Consider the following 14,274-nt stretch of genomic DNA (forward strand, 5'->3'; position numbering starts at 1 on the left):
TTGTTTGGATGATATGGGGTATTACACCATATGGCAGTGCAGGATTACTGCCCGTTGGACCTATCTTCTGAACTCACCATTTCAAAGATTTGTTTGTTATATTGTTGTCTAAATGATAAAGGATAAATCAATGTGCAGACTATTTAAAACTTGAATTGCTTTCAGTGGAAACATTGCCTCCGAGGAAAAATAACGTTATTAATGTGTTTACTGCGCTGCAGCGTTAATCTATTGTTAAAACAAAAAGCGTAGTGGAAATCCTCACTCAGCCTAAATAACCTTAGCTTTTGTTTTTTTTCCTCAGATGATTTATTTAGACATCCTGCCAAAGTGTTTTTCAGATTTCGAATTTCACATGAAATGGTAGATATTTTGAGGATACGTGTTTTTGGTCTTGTCGGTGTCATTAAATACATTTTTATGAAAGCATAAGAATGAGTGAGTTGAAATAATATTCTGTTGAATTGCAAGTATCTGTATGTAGGCCAGTGTGTGGCTCTGTGCGTTAGAACCCCGTGCGTTAGAACCCCGTGCGTTAGAACCCCGTGCGTTAGAACCCCGTGCGTTAGAACCCCGTGCCTGTGATTGGAAAGTCTCTGGCTCGTTTTGCCAGGGCCAGTAAGGTTCCATGATCGTTGAGCCCCTGAGTAAAGCCCTAAACTGTCTGACCTTGCTTTCTTAAAAATGTATATATGGCTTCGGGTAACTGCTCTCAGACAGTCCCCAGTGCTGTATAGTCTGCGTGCAGGGTCTGCCCCGCCTGACGCGTGTTCATTAATCATCTTGTCCTGGAGGTGAGGCCATGACGAAGTTGGGCTGATGTGTTTGCCTAATCCCCGCCTATGACGTCGGGTGTATGGTCACATTTCCTTTACCTTTTATGGGTTCTGATCGAATTTTCCCCATAAGAAATAATGGAAAACCAATTAATTGGTTCCTGGCCCCCAAAAATTACACCTGTTTTTTTAGCATTTAAACAGAAAATGAACCGGATAAAACAAGAAGAGCATATACTGCACTAAACACATCTAAGGACATTTATCAAAACCGTAATTTAAAGTAAGAAAATAAATGTTTCCAATGTTTAAAGTTAAAAAAAAACAAACAATGTGTCCTGCCCCGATCGTCCGCTCCTTCCGTGTGCCACGCCCCCTCGTTAACCCCGTGTGGAATCCCTGTGCGATCAGCTGTTTCTGGTTGTTGTCATTAGTCCTCTGTATTAAGTCCACGTTTCAGTTTCCCAGTCTGGTCATTGGGTGCGTTCGACTTGCTTACAGCGCTGGCTTAAAGCAATGCATTCTGATCCTGACGCAATGCATTACGGTTACATGCATTGAGACCTCTCACCCAGTTGCAAAAAATGGAACCGCCTCCGTGACGACACACCTTTGCCCTTATTGGCTGAAGAGTTTAGTTACACGCATGACGTTTACGCATCAGAACTGCCTGTGATACAATCTGCTATTTCTCCCAAATATCACGTAAAGCAGTGAGAACATAAATGCTCTAATAGTACACGTAAGTTAGTGGTTTATTTATTGTTAGTTACTGTAATGTTGCGCTGCTTTATTTGGTTAATCGTCCAGTCTGTGAAGAAGGCACTCAAGCAAGAATTGCATTGCAGTATGACTCATTTCCTGGCGTGTACAATTTATATTAGGTCAGCGTTCACGGTTCGACTTCTGACATTCAGATCGAGTTCTAGGTCAAACTGGTTTGTTCGACTTTCAAGAAATTCGAGCTCTAGTGAGTTTGAGAATCGAGGTACCACTGTGTGTGTGTGTGTGTGTGTGTGTATATATATATATACACATACAGACACTCCTCTACTTACGAATGAGATACGTTCCGAATGGGCGTTCATAATTTGAAATGTTCATAAGTCGTTATTCAACATCATCTTAAGCGTATCCGCAAGTACAAAGGACTAGGATGCTGGGAGTTCGCACGCTACGCTGCTGCACGGCGGGAGTAGCGGCCAGAAGTCGTACTAGGCAGAATTGGCGCGCAGGAAAAAACATTATGTTGTGAACAGGAAACGGGAGCCCAATTGACATAATTTGGACTTGCAGTCCAATTCATTCGTACGTCTGAAAGTTCGTAAGTTGAAAGTTCGTAAGTAGAGGAGCGTCTGTGTGTGTGTATGTGTATATATGTAGACACACACGTACAGTTATTTAACGTATGTTTCATGATGGGTTTCCTCCCTGTACCATGTTCTTCTGTCCTGGTATTAGATACCAAGAGTGCAGCTGTCCCCACCCAGAATAACCCCCCCCCCCCCCCCCACCAGCCTGTGCCCTGCTGCAGCATGAGGAAAGCAGCCAGCATGTCGAGGCTGGGGGCCGGCCCTGCCGGCCCGGGTCAGCTGGCTCTGCCTCAGCCTGCCGTTGCCTTAAACAATCCTTCCCAAGACCGTCCTGTCAGCATCTGCAGTTTTTTTTTAACTGTCCCCTGGGATCGGTCACCTCTGTTGGGCCGTGTTAAAAAAATAAAATAAAATCAGCATCGTCCTCCAGGATGGCCAAGATCAGAGGGGGCGGTCATCCAAAGTTTTCCTAGATGCTGCTAAATCAAGGTTTCACCGTTGCTTCGACACTGGCCCCCACTGAAAGCTGATTGGCCCCTTGAGTGCCCCCTCCCCTGTCATTCACAAATTCACAACATATCACTGGCTAATGGCTCTTATGCACCCCACCTTAAAACCTCTTAGATTCACCCTTAGCTTGTGCTGCCATGTAACAAAACCAGGTCCTGTTTCGCTTTAAAGGCTCACGGCAGAGTCTTCCCCGGTCGCTCAGAGAGGGCAGCACAGACACGCTCGTGGACGTCAGTTCTGCAGGTGGACGTTGGCGGCTCGCCTTTGGCCCATGCTTATGGTCTCTGATGCCATTCCTCAGCAGGGACTGACCCAGCTAACCTCAAGCACCGTTCACTGGGGAAAGGTCACCTCGGTGTATGTGGGAACCCTTATCTGTATCTGTTTACCATCAGGGGCTTGTATGGGGGCGGAGCCAGAGGGGCACTGGGACTAGCCGAAAGCTGATTGGTCTCTCCCCTGTCGCTCACCAATTCAAAACGTTGTTCTCACTTTATGAATTATGCCCTCTCTTATGACGACCCCCCCCCCCAAAAAAAAAAATTACTGCTGTATACAGAGTCTATGACCTTTGACCACTTTGATCTAATGGGATTGTTAGATCCAGTTGTGTCATCTGATTATTAACAGACACTAAAGCCAAACAAAATGACACGCAGATTAATTGCAGCCTTTGAAGCACTGTTCCTCTAGCAGTGGGATTGTCATAAGCCAGGCCTTCCCCGGCGGTGTCTGTGTGTGTCTGTGTGTGTGTCTGTGAGTGCGTGTGCGCGCTGGAATGCAGGGGACGCTGCCATGGCAACCCCAGGTCTCTGACACAGTAAATATTTACTGCAGTTACTCTCCCCCGAGTATCAGCTTTGGGGGCCGCGGCGGGCAGGTTAACACGCGGGCGCACCCCCATCGGCCTCTCGTGAAGGACGGAGAAGCGTGAAGGGGTTGGCCCACCCGTGTCTCTCGTTTGACTTTGCCCGCTGTCCCCTCGCACGTCCGTCGGGGTTCGTCACGCCTCGAGCACGTACCTGTGTTGCCAACTCATTTTGGTGATCCTGAGTCACCGACGACTCACAAACTAAACACAGGGTCTGTAACTCTAGTCTTTCCTGCTTCCCCCCCCCCCCCCCCACAACTCAGTGTGACGTAGCGAGATGGGGGATGTTAGAGCCCTGCACCTGGGGGTGTATATAGAGGCGCCGCGACAGGGGGCACTATTGAAGGCTAAACATGTCATTGGCCTATGACAAGGTTGGCCCCTATGTGTGAATTATGGTTCATGGTCCGTCAAATGCCCCCCCCCCCCCCCCCCCACATCAGGGGTGGGGAGCCCAGCTAACAAGGGGGCTTTAATTAGAAAAGAGAAAGTAAATTCTGTCCCTGTGTCTGATCCTGAATCTCACCCGGTGCTTCACAGGTTGCTGGGGCTGCTCAACTGAACACAGGGCCCCGCTGAGGGCCCCGCTGAGGGCCCCGCTGAGGGTCCCCCTGAGGGCCCCACTGAGGGTCCCCCTGAGGGCCCCGCTGAGGGCCCAGAAGGGCGCCTCTGCTTAGCTGGCTGTGACTCATGCCCCCCACCCCCCGGCCGTATCCGTGGTGACATATTGCTTCTATGTGCCGCACTCCAGCTATCCCAGAATCCCGAATTCCCTGCTCCGGTCGCATCATCAGGCGGCGGCGCTGCAGTGAGAGAGTGGGGAGAGGGGGGTTCATGAAGGTGCCCATTCCTCCTGCTCTGTGTACCCCCCCCCCCACACGCTCTTCCCAGAGGTCCAGCTGTTGGAGAGTCATGCTTCCTCTGCCGTGGGAACGAGTTTTCATTGGTACAGGATGCCCCCCCCCCCCCCCCATATAAAATGCAAATATGGCGGTCAGGACAATTTCTACCGTGAGCCCCCACCCCCCGATGCCAGCTGGCCGCTCGCCGACACTGTGGCTTTATGGGTAATACTTCAGGTGTCCTACTTGCTGAGCAAGTGCTGCTGTCAGGAAACTAATTTGAGTCTCTGGGCCACTGAGGACAGCGAAGGAGGAGGAAATTACCGGAATGTGCAAGGAAAGAAGGGGCGTCAAGATCTAATGAGCCCGAGTGCTCTTTGTGGTGGTGGGCTTGAACCAGAGGTCTGTGTGTGTGTGTGTGTGTGTGTGTGTGTGTGTGTGTGTGTGTGTGTGTGTGTGTGTGTTTGGAGGGTTAGGGTGGTGACCGAAGCAGCTTTGCATTTCCACGCTGCTTCTTCACAGAACCTAAAGACTCTTTCACGTTTTCTTTCGTGTCTAATGCCGCTGTGACTCGTCTCTTCGCTGCCGATTGTATCCAGGGTAAGAACTCGGTCGGCTGTTTGCGGCGTCGTCGTCTCCGGCTGACGTCAGACGAGGCCCTGAGGCCGGACGGGCAGCCCCTATGTGGGCCACCAGCGCTGTGCCTCGCGCCGTGGGAGGCAGGGTGCCTCTGTATGAGGTGGACAGCGCCACCCCTTGGTCTGCTCCTCCAGAAAATAAGCCCTTTATGAAAAACAGTGCATCATGCTGGTTTTATATTTGCTATACCATGTCAGCTTTTGGAATGGGGAGTTATTCACATTCTTAATGCCTCCATATTGAACTTTATTTGCTCCTGTTTGGGGGTGGGGGCTTCGATCCGAACAGGTGGTGGATGAACAGAAAAGTTACGGAGTGGGACCGTCTGGGTCATACTGAGAGCAAATCGATAGTTCCCCCTTCCCCCTACCAGCCCCCGATAACGAACAAAGCAGATGTAAGTGCCCCCCTGTCACCTCACGGGTAATCCCATCTCCGGGCGGGATCACGTCACCAGCGAGGCTGATCTTTCCTCAGGGGGGGTGCCAGTATGCGTTTTCCGGGACGTCGTGTGCCCACCCATCCATCGTTTACTGGGGAGGGGGTGCCATGAGGGGGTGGACATGGTGCAGGCACATGGCAAAATTAAAACCCCTTTTAGCCTGGGCGCTGGTGGAAGGAGGGGGAGAGGACTCTCGAATACATTAGATTTTTTTTTTAGTCACATAAGCCCAGCCCCTCCCCCAAGGGAGCTGTCTGAATGTGTTGTGTGTTTTTATGTGTTTTATTGTAAGGCTGCTGCTCGGAGAATTCCTGCTGAGTCCGAATAATTCCCGAACTGGGGGGCTCTCCCTGATTTTCGTGGAGATGCGTCTTGCCCCCGATGCCCTGTCAGCTGCCTGGCCACACGCCTGGCTGCCCTACGACGCGTCTCAATTATGCCCCCTCCTGGTGGCCTGCAGTGAGGACCTTTGTGTGGGGCCGGATGCTAACTCCCGCTGTGTCCGACAAAGCTTGGCAACCGTAAGGCGAATAAATATTCACATTTAATGGCTCTAATAAGCTTTAATCCTGCCGTGATTGTCATTCCAGCCATGTCGGGAGTGAGTGGTGTCCTTTGTCACTCCACTGGGGGAGGGGTGAACGTGGGGTGAACAGAGCAGAGGCTGCCCTCCAGGCCATGCTATTGAACGCCCTTGTCTCATTGACCCGTCTGGCCACTGTCACGCTCAGCCTGTCTGGGACACAAAAACATGGCCTCTGGGTGTGTGTGCTTTTTTAATTTCATTTTGTTTTCCTGCAGAAGGACCTTTTTGGGGGTGGGGGTGGAAGAATCTCATTTAGCCCAATGCCCACCGTCTGACTTTGTCTTTTAAATGTCCCTTTAACCACCCAGGCAGTCATGGGTTTTGGGTCCTAAGGCTCACGCCCACAGGGGCGGGGTTCATTTTTCAGGCCACGCCCCACAGCCATAGCCGAGTGACCCTATTGGCTCAGTCATGCTCAGACATGGTCAGTCACAGATGGTTTAAGGTGAATCACCTGAAATAGAGAGGTGTGCTGTTTCGGACCAAAAACGGTGTGTCCTGGTTTTGTATCTTTAAATATGATTTTTTATTTTTTATCTTTTTTTCTTGTCATATGTCTTGTCATATGACAAGCTCTCTGATGAGAAGGTCCCTCAGTAATCCCAACCTCAGCCCCCCTGAGATATAGAGTTCAGAGAAGCCTCAACACAAAAAGGCGGCATACCTGAAAGGAGAACTTGTCTTAAATGGTATAAGAAGGTAAATCCGACATGTAAAAGGGGACTGACACGTACCCTGACGTGATCACTGGCTGCAGCTCCACCCGGTGGCAGTGAGCGAATGACACGCAGTGTGGTCATGGAGACGATTCATTTAGACCAGCGCCGCAGTTTTCCATTATGGGGCGACAGGCTTCATAGGAGTTGCTGCTGGGAAGCTGGTCATACTGGGAATGGATCTGTGTTGAGATATTCCAGAGCAGAGAACCTTTAAGTACATGTAGGCAGATAACCACAACATCCATGTGAGGTTCTGTGGCCTTCAAAGTATTAATCGGGTTTTTAATGACTTTTTGAAGATGGATGGAACAGCTACCTGGCCGTACTGATGGTCAACTTCTGATTGGCTAATCCAGATCTTGATGCCCCTCCCCCCAGTAAACTTTTACCAGATCCGCCTTTGGGTGACCTGAGCATCTTCTCAGTCTTCCCCAGCTCTGGTTATTCCCAGCTCTGGGTCACGCCCCCTCCTAGCCCAAAAGGGTTATCCTTCCATCCTCTTTTTTCCAGTCTTATCCTTGGTGACCAGCTGATGTGGCTTTCCAGGCCCAGATCCTCATTTAATAACATTGCATTGCCTTTTTGTATTCGGCAGATGCTTTTGTTTAAAGCGACCTACAAGAGAAAGCTTTGGGTCAGGGAGGAGAGTCAGTCAGCATGCAGCCCCCCCCCGCCCCCCCCCCCCCCCCCTTGGAGAGGGTAGGATCCAGAAACCAAAATGATGATACGATAACTCTGCTGACTACAGGATTCAAACCTACAGCCTCCTGGAATCTGGCACAGAGCCCTTAACTCATTGGGTGGGGAAGCAGACTTAACAGGTGCCTTTAGATGCTATTAAGAGCACCTGTTTTTCCTCCTGTTCTCAGATTCCAAGCGCCATTTGTGCACTTCCTGTCTGTAAATAAATACTTTTACTCACCCCCCCACCCCTCCCTGCCTCCTCTTGGCGAGCTGACAGGTGCTGCTGGAGCAGCTGACATGTGCTGCCCGCACGCCTAGCGGTACTCCCGCATGTCAGGTCTCCACGGCTGCCGTTGTAATTAGGAGACGGTGCTTGCAGAGGGTCCCTCAGTGCCGGCAAGCGCTTATAATAGAGCGCAGGGAAGTGTCGGGGCCCGAAGGCCCTCGCCCTTACAGCAATTAAGCATTGAATTAGGTTGTCTCAGCAATTAAGGTTGACAGCAATTAAGCTGTGAATGAGGTTGTCTCCCCCTGACGTGAGAGCTGTTTTTAGAATTAGTCTTTCCTTTCTATTTCCAAACTTTCTCCCGTCTCTCTCTCCCAGGATGGGGGGGGGGCACTGTCGTCTTTCATTCCTTTGACAGTGATAACTTGCCATTTCGGGGTCACGACCCGTAAGGTGGGGGACATGGTGCTGTTCTCATCTTTGATCTGATTAGACTGTAGCACTTCTGGTCAAGGTGACCGTCGCAGATTTTCCTGCATCTTTGTGGGGTAGGTGGACATTTTGCAGCTCAGGCTGGGGATCGGTGCTTTCGAACAAAAGGTTATGAGATTGTCTGTCTGTTGTTTGGACACCAGTGCAAGGATTCCAAGTGACTGGGAATGTTGAAAGATTTTGATGCAGGAGAAAAAATGTTTAATCGGTTCACATTTTATGCATTTATCAGGGACTTATCCAAAGGTGACTTTTTTGAGAGGGAGAGGGAGAGAGAAGGAGAGAGAAGGAGAGAGAGGGAGAGAGAGGGAGAGAGAGGGTGAGAGAGGGTGAGAGAGGGAGAGAGAGGGTGAGAGAGGGAGAGAGAGGGTGAGAGAGGGCCAGAGAGGTCAGACACTCCCTGGAGCAATTGGGACTTAAGGGCCTTGCTTTGAGACCCAGTGGTGAAATCATTCTGCTGACCCTAAAATTTGAACCAACGACTTTCCAGTCACCTTCTAACATGTGGGTCTTAAGAAGTAAGCTTGGTACATAGAGATGCCTCTCGGTGTGGTGGGGCTGCTGGGTGTGATGTCACTGTGGTCACATGACATTGCCCTGCTTCTCCCGCAGGCCCAACAATGGGGGCGACCAAAAGCAAACCCAAGGAGCTGGGCCAGCGTTCCCGTAGCCTGGACGGGACCATCGGCCCCTGCGGTGGCGGAGGGCACCACCTGAGCCCCGGACCGCAGTCCCTGACGCCCACGCGGAGCCCGGGCAGGGACGGCACCCGGCGGGGCACTCAGCCACTGGTCAGCAATGCAGAACTCGCCCTCTTTGGGGGGGTGGACCACCCCGGGACCATCACCTCCCCACACAGAGGACAGCTAGCAGGTACGGTCGTGCTCGAGTAGGGTCAACATGGAAATGCTACCATGGTGACAGCGATGTCCCTTGTGACATGACAGCTAATGTACATAGCTGTACAAATATAAATAATAATAATAATAATAATAATAATAATAATAATAATAATAATAGGAAGATCAAAAATTCTTCTAAAAAAAGAATATATGTACAGTGTTTTGCATAAATTGTCTTAAAAAAGCAGCTTTACTATATGAAAATGTTTTGTTTTTTTCTAATAGTTTTATAATAATATAAGTATACTCAAAAACTCTAAAAGTAACTAGACTGGCTGAGAAGATCTTTAAAATTCCCTCATTACTGGTGAGTAATTGCTAACATGCAAGTTTAAGGGGGAGGACGTCTCAAGCCGGTCACGGTCGCTCATTCTTTGTGCTTGTAATAATTTTTATTTAAAAAAAAAAAAACAGACAAGAAAGGTTATGCAGTGTTGATAACTGGTCATTTTGCTAGTGTTTGTTTACTCCAAAGATTAATCTGAGTTGCACAGAAATATGCAAACTTTGTGTCAAAAGATTTTGAACAAAATAATAATAAATTGCAGTGTTTTAAATGATCCATGTTTGTGTATGTTTGCATACAGTTCTGCTTAATGAATTTGTGGTTGTGTTTGAAATTTCTGCATGTAAGTGGAATAAATGTTTATCAGTGAGCTCTCACTGCTGTTCTCCCCACTACCTGCAGGGGGAGTCACCACTTTTGTGGCACTTTATGACTACGAGTCACGCACAGCCGCAGACCTGTCTTTCAAGAAGGGCGAGCGCCTGCAGATCGTCAATAACACGTAAGGATCCAGTAATACACAAACAGAGCAATGCAGCGCCCCCCAGTGCCCACCTCGTGGCCCTTCTGCCAGCCGTCATCTCTGCCTTTTCTCACCCCTCGTATTGCCGGCTGGCCCTGCCTGTATCTCAGGCTCCCTCCGTGAGCTGGTTGCCGTAGAAACAGGCTTCGGTCCAGAACAAGCCCTTTCTGAGTTCTTGTCTTGAAATACACTGAGTGGCTACTTTATTAGCTGCTACTGTATAATGGCGCACCTCCCTCCCCCCCCCACCTCGCCCCCATAAGAGGCTGAATTAGACGGGGCATTGACTCGGCGAGGTGTCTCCGTAGAAACGCTGACCCGCCGCGATTCCGCCCACTCCCATTGCTGCCACAAATTAGTCGGCGGCAGCTTTTTAACTCTGGCCGGCCCGTGGCATGTCACCTCAGCCGTGTGATTGACCCTGGAACTTCTTGGAACCATTCCCATGTAGTGGGAACGCTGCCCCGGCTCCTGGAACCGTTCCCGTTTGGTCGGAGCGCTGCCCTGCTTCCTGGAACCGTTCCCATGCAGTTGTATCACCGACTCGCTGAATAAGCTAATGCTCAGATAGCCCACCCCCCCCCCCCACCCCCCAGGTTTTGTCTTCCTTAATCCCTTGTAACAGTCCATTTTTTCCCTCCCAAATTGTAGGCTGCTGCCCGCTCTGCCAATCACCCCAGTCAGTGTCGACCAATCTTGTCTCCCGATGCACATCTCCCGATAAATCAAAACCAGCTGGTTTTGCTGTTTGATTTTGGAAACATTTTGTCGCTCACCCGAAATTCCCCAACATTATAATAGAGTGTGGAGAACACAGACTGGTTTGGATCACATGATAGTCATGCAGAGGAATTACCAGGCTACCTGAACAGTGGGTGAAGCATTTCAAATGAGTGACTAAACATTTCCGAGATCAGACTGTGTTTCCGGTTGCTTTTGGATAGCAGACAAAGCGCGACCCAGACGACCGTCACAGCCACTTCTACTGCGCCTCCTCTGCTACGGCTGCTGTTTTCGGCGGTCATTCAGCTCATCGTGACCCATGTGTTACTCTGCTCTGCGGCAAGTGGGCCCTGTCCAATCACAGGGCTGGAATTTTCTGGATGCATGTGTTTATGTTTCTTATTTTTACATTTTTTTCTGCGGCCGGTGAGCCGCTCTCGGCTCACTTACTGCGTCGTGGTGTGTGAGAGTCCCAGGGGGCACAGTTCCTGCCAAATGCTTCCATCTTCTCTCCTGCTTGTTCTCCCTCTGATCCCTGGACACCTGCCTGCTCGCTTTAAATAGCACAGCAATGAGCATGTGACGCTCACTGACTGAGCAGTCCGTTTTCTAGGGCGGCGGCGGGGGGGGCTGTACTTAATAAGGGCCATGTGGTATGTGTGTGTGTGTCTGCACGGGCATTTTACTTCACACACAGGAAGTTCACTGCGAGTGTATATATATAATGTGTTACATCCTGGTTCACTGATGTAGGTAAACCTTTTCCCTTCTCCTCTGGGTCATTGAACATTTTATTTGTTTAGCTGAAACTCTCATTCAGAGTGATGTATAAGTCAAAGTCACACAGTCCCTTGAGCAACTGGGGGTTTAGGGCCTTTGCTCAGGGGCCCGACAGTGACACCGCTTCACTGGCCAGGGGATACTCCATCCCGTAGACGGTGACGGGGGATACTCCATCCCGTAGACGGTGACGGGGGATACTCCATCCCGTAGACGGTGACGGGGGATACTCCATCCCGTAGACGGTGACGGGGGATACTCCATCCCGTAGACGGTGACGGGGGATACTCCATCCCGTAGACAGTTATAACTGTGCACACTCACTGTGATAGCAGGCTGATGGAAAAGCTCTGAGCCTTTCTGGTGGTTGGTGGGGCCTCTTATTCAGGTCTCCGTAGTGTGTGGGTGATGTCCTCAGGCACAAGACCCTCCAAGCTTCCTGCTTCTGTCTGACTCCTCTGAAGCATCTGTTCCTGGGTAATTTACCTGCTCAGCTACATTCTCATCTTTGAGTGCGTTTGCTTTTCTCAGCAGGCTTTGCTGACACGGACACTGACCCAGCCTACGACTGAAGCACTAAATTAAGTCTTTAACCCTCACGCTGACTATGCACATGGGTGTCTGTGACCTCCCTTTACCTACAGACTGCCCTGTGGTACTTGCCACAAAGACTTTGTTGGTGGTGGTGGGGGGGTGGGTGGTATTTTTGATCCATCTGATTTGATTCATGAGCTGTTTATAAAACGAGACATTCCCTAGGAAACTGGAAAGTGGGCTGTTGTTTTGTAATGGAGGGGGGAGGGGCTTCTGTCCTCTTCTCTGCAGTGTTGGGTCTGCGCTGCTTTTCTTTGCTTGTGTTCTCCTGCTCTAATGCCTGCGATTTGTTTTTTCTAACCACTCTCTACCCCAACCCCTCTCTCCCACCTTTCTGCTGCATGGTGTAATTTAGGAGAAAGTTGAACTGCAGGTTGGTATGTTTACTCTCTTATATCCGTTTCCACCTGTCCTTGGTTCATGGAGTGTGTGTGTGTGTCTGTGTCTGTGCGTGTGTGCGTGTGTGTCTGTGTGTGTGCGTGTGTGTCTGTGTGTGTGTGTGTGTGTGTCTGTGTGTGTGTGTCTGTGTGTCTGTGTGTGTGTGTCTGTGCGTGTGTCTGTGTGTGCGTGTGTGTCTGTGTGTGCGTGTGTGTGTCTGTGTGTGTGTGTGTGCGTGTGTGTGTGTGTGTGTGCGTGTGTGTGTCTGTGCGTGCGTGTGTGTGTGTCTGTGCGTGTGTCTGTGCGTGTGTGTGTGCGTGTGTGCGTGTGTGTGTGTGCGTGTGTGTGTCTGTGTGTGCGTGCGTGTGTCTGCGTGTGTGTGTGTCTGTGTGTGTGTGTGTGTGTGCGTGTGTGTGTCTGTGTGAGTGCGTGTGTGTGTTTTGGATGCCATGCTCTGTCAGCCTGTACTCTCTCTCCTCCTATGAGGTCTCCTATGGTAACAGGGTCAGCGCCCAAAATAGCACGAGTCCTGCTCCGAACTGGGGTTGCTGCCATCATGCTGGTCCATCACTGAGATTTTCCCTCATTTTCTGCGTAGACAGTGTTTCTCCTTTAAATCCTCCCTCTGTCATACCACCACTCATGAGCGCATGGTCATTTAGTTATGTAGCCTTCCTTCCGTCGTCCTGTTCCTTGGCCTTCTGAAGTTACACCATCTTAGATATTCTTTGAGATCAGTCATGGTCAAATACACTGACTGCATTTTACTTGTAGTTATAATCATTTTATCTTATGCATCATTCTATAGATGGACAAAAATGATTGACCTCAATATTCTATAATGATTAAATTCATGATGATTCACGCTTGTTATCAGTCAGTTCAATTGTCAACTAAACATCTGTTGTTCCTGTGGTTTCACTACTGTTTAGATCCACCAATTCATTCTTTGTTGGGGATCTTCCAGACTTAGTTGCCACTGATTCTAGGCTCTTGGAGTTTTTTTTAGGTTGAAAATCAACAGCCAGAACACAGCATTACTGTATCCAGCTTCAGTTAAGGCCGATCCAGAGAACCAGAAATTAGCAGTAAAACTGTATGCTGGAACTATCACCAAGCTAGCACCTGTTATTTTATATCTTGATAGGTATCTGTAGGCCATGACATCCATCCATCCATCTTCGGTAACAGATTATTCCATACTGGTTTATGGTGAGCAGCCAATCCCAAGAAGCACAGAGCATTAGGCCGGGGACAGGCTGGGCAGGATGCCAGTAGATCATGCTAGCCATTAAAATGGATAAATGAAATAGCAGTTGAAATCAGCCAATGAATCATTCTGTTTAGCCAAAGAGCTGGCTAGCATGACGGGTTGGAGATTGCTGCTGTGGTGCTGAAGGACATTTTTCCAGAATTTCCTCCTCCTGGGATCAATAAAATTCTTCCTCTCTTATCTTAGACGTAAAAACAATCACTACTTCAGCAGAATTATACAAAAAAACAGAAAAGTTTACTACTGCAGAACAGTTGGTTTTCCTCAGCTACGTAAGATATCTCAGAATGTATCACTGAAAAATATTAGGTGACCTTTTAAGTTTATAAGCATTTGTTCTACTTTGGCTAGCAGTGCACCACTGACAAAATTTGGATCGTCTAGCTACCTAAAATCACATAAGTTCCTCACAAGAGAAATTAAAGGACTTTGTTGTAATTAGTTCCGATAACCTTTATAGGGTCAACCCACAGAACTGCCTCTTTTTCAGGTGATTCAATGAACCTTCTTGTCTCAAAACCGCCCTGAAGAGCAGCACTTTTATAAGTTACCTTTATCATAGATTGAATACAAAACTGCACATCCTGGTGTAACTGAACACTAGTGTAGCAGGTGATTGGTGATGCACATGGCTAGTGTTCTTAAACTTGGACGTTTGCACTTGTCATCTGCATGCTTTTTTTCTGTATTTTATGCATAGTTTAGGCTATACAGG

The 14,274-nt window shown here is 49.1% G+C and overlaps 1 protein-coding gene across 3 annotated transcripts in view; it reads left to right on the forward strand.

The window, feature by feature from the left end:
* src (v-src avian sarcoma (Schmidt-Ruppin A-2) viral oncogene homolog) overlaps positions 1-14,274 on the forward strand; it is a 35,351-nt gene that overhangs the window by 13,473 nt on the left and 7,604 nt on the right. For 2 of the 3 annotated variants that reach the window (XM_023835024.2, XM_023835026.2), the window contains exons 2-4: positions 8,713-8,973; positions 9,691-9,790; positions 12,264-12,281. In XM_023835024.2, the coding sequence (XP_023690792.1) occupies positions 8,721-8,973; positions 9,691-9,790; positions 12,264-12,281 (371 nt within the window). In that variant the 5' untranslated portion in view covers positions 8,713-8,720. The remainder of the gene's footprint in view (positions 1-8,712; positions 8,974-9,690; positions 9,791-12,263; positions 12,282-14,274) is intronic. The other variant, XM_023835028.2, reaches the window with a different exon arrangement.

The sequence above is a fragment of the Paramormyrops kingsleyae genome, chromosome 6 (assembly GCF_048594095.1).
Source record: "Paramormyrops kingsleyae isolate MSU_618 chromosome 6, PKINGS_0.4, whole genome shotgun sequence".
Taxonomy (NCBI): Eukaryota; Metazoa; Chordata; class Actinopteri; order Osteoglossiformes; family Mormyridae; genus Paramormyrops; species Paramormyrops kingsleyae.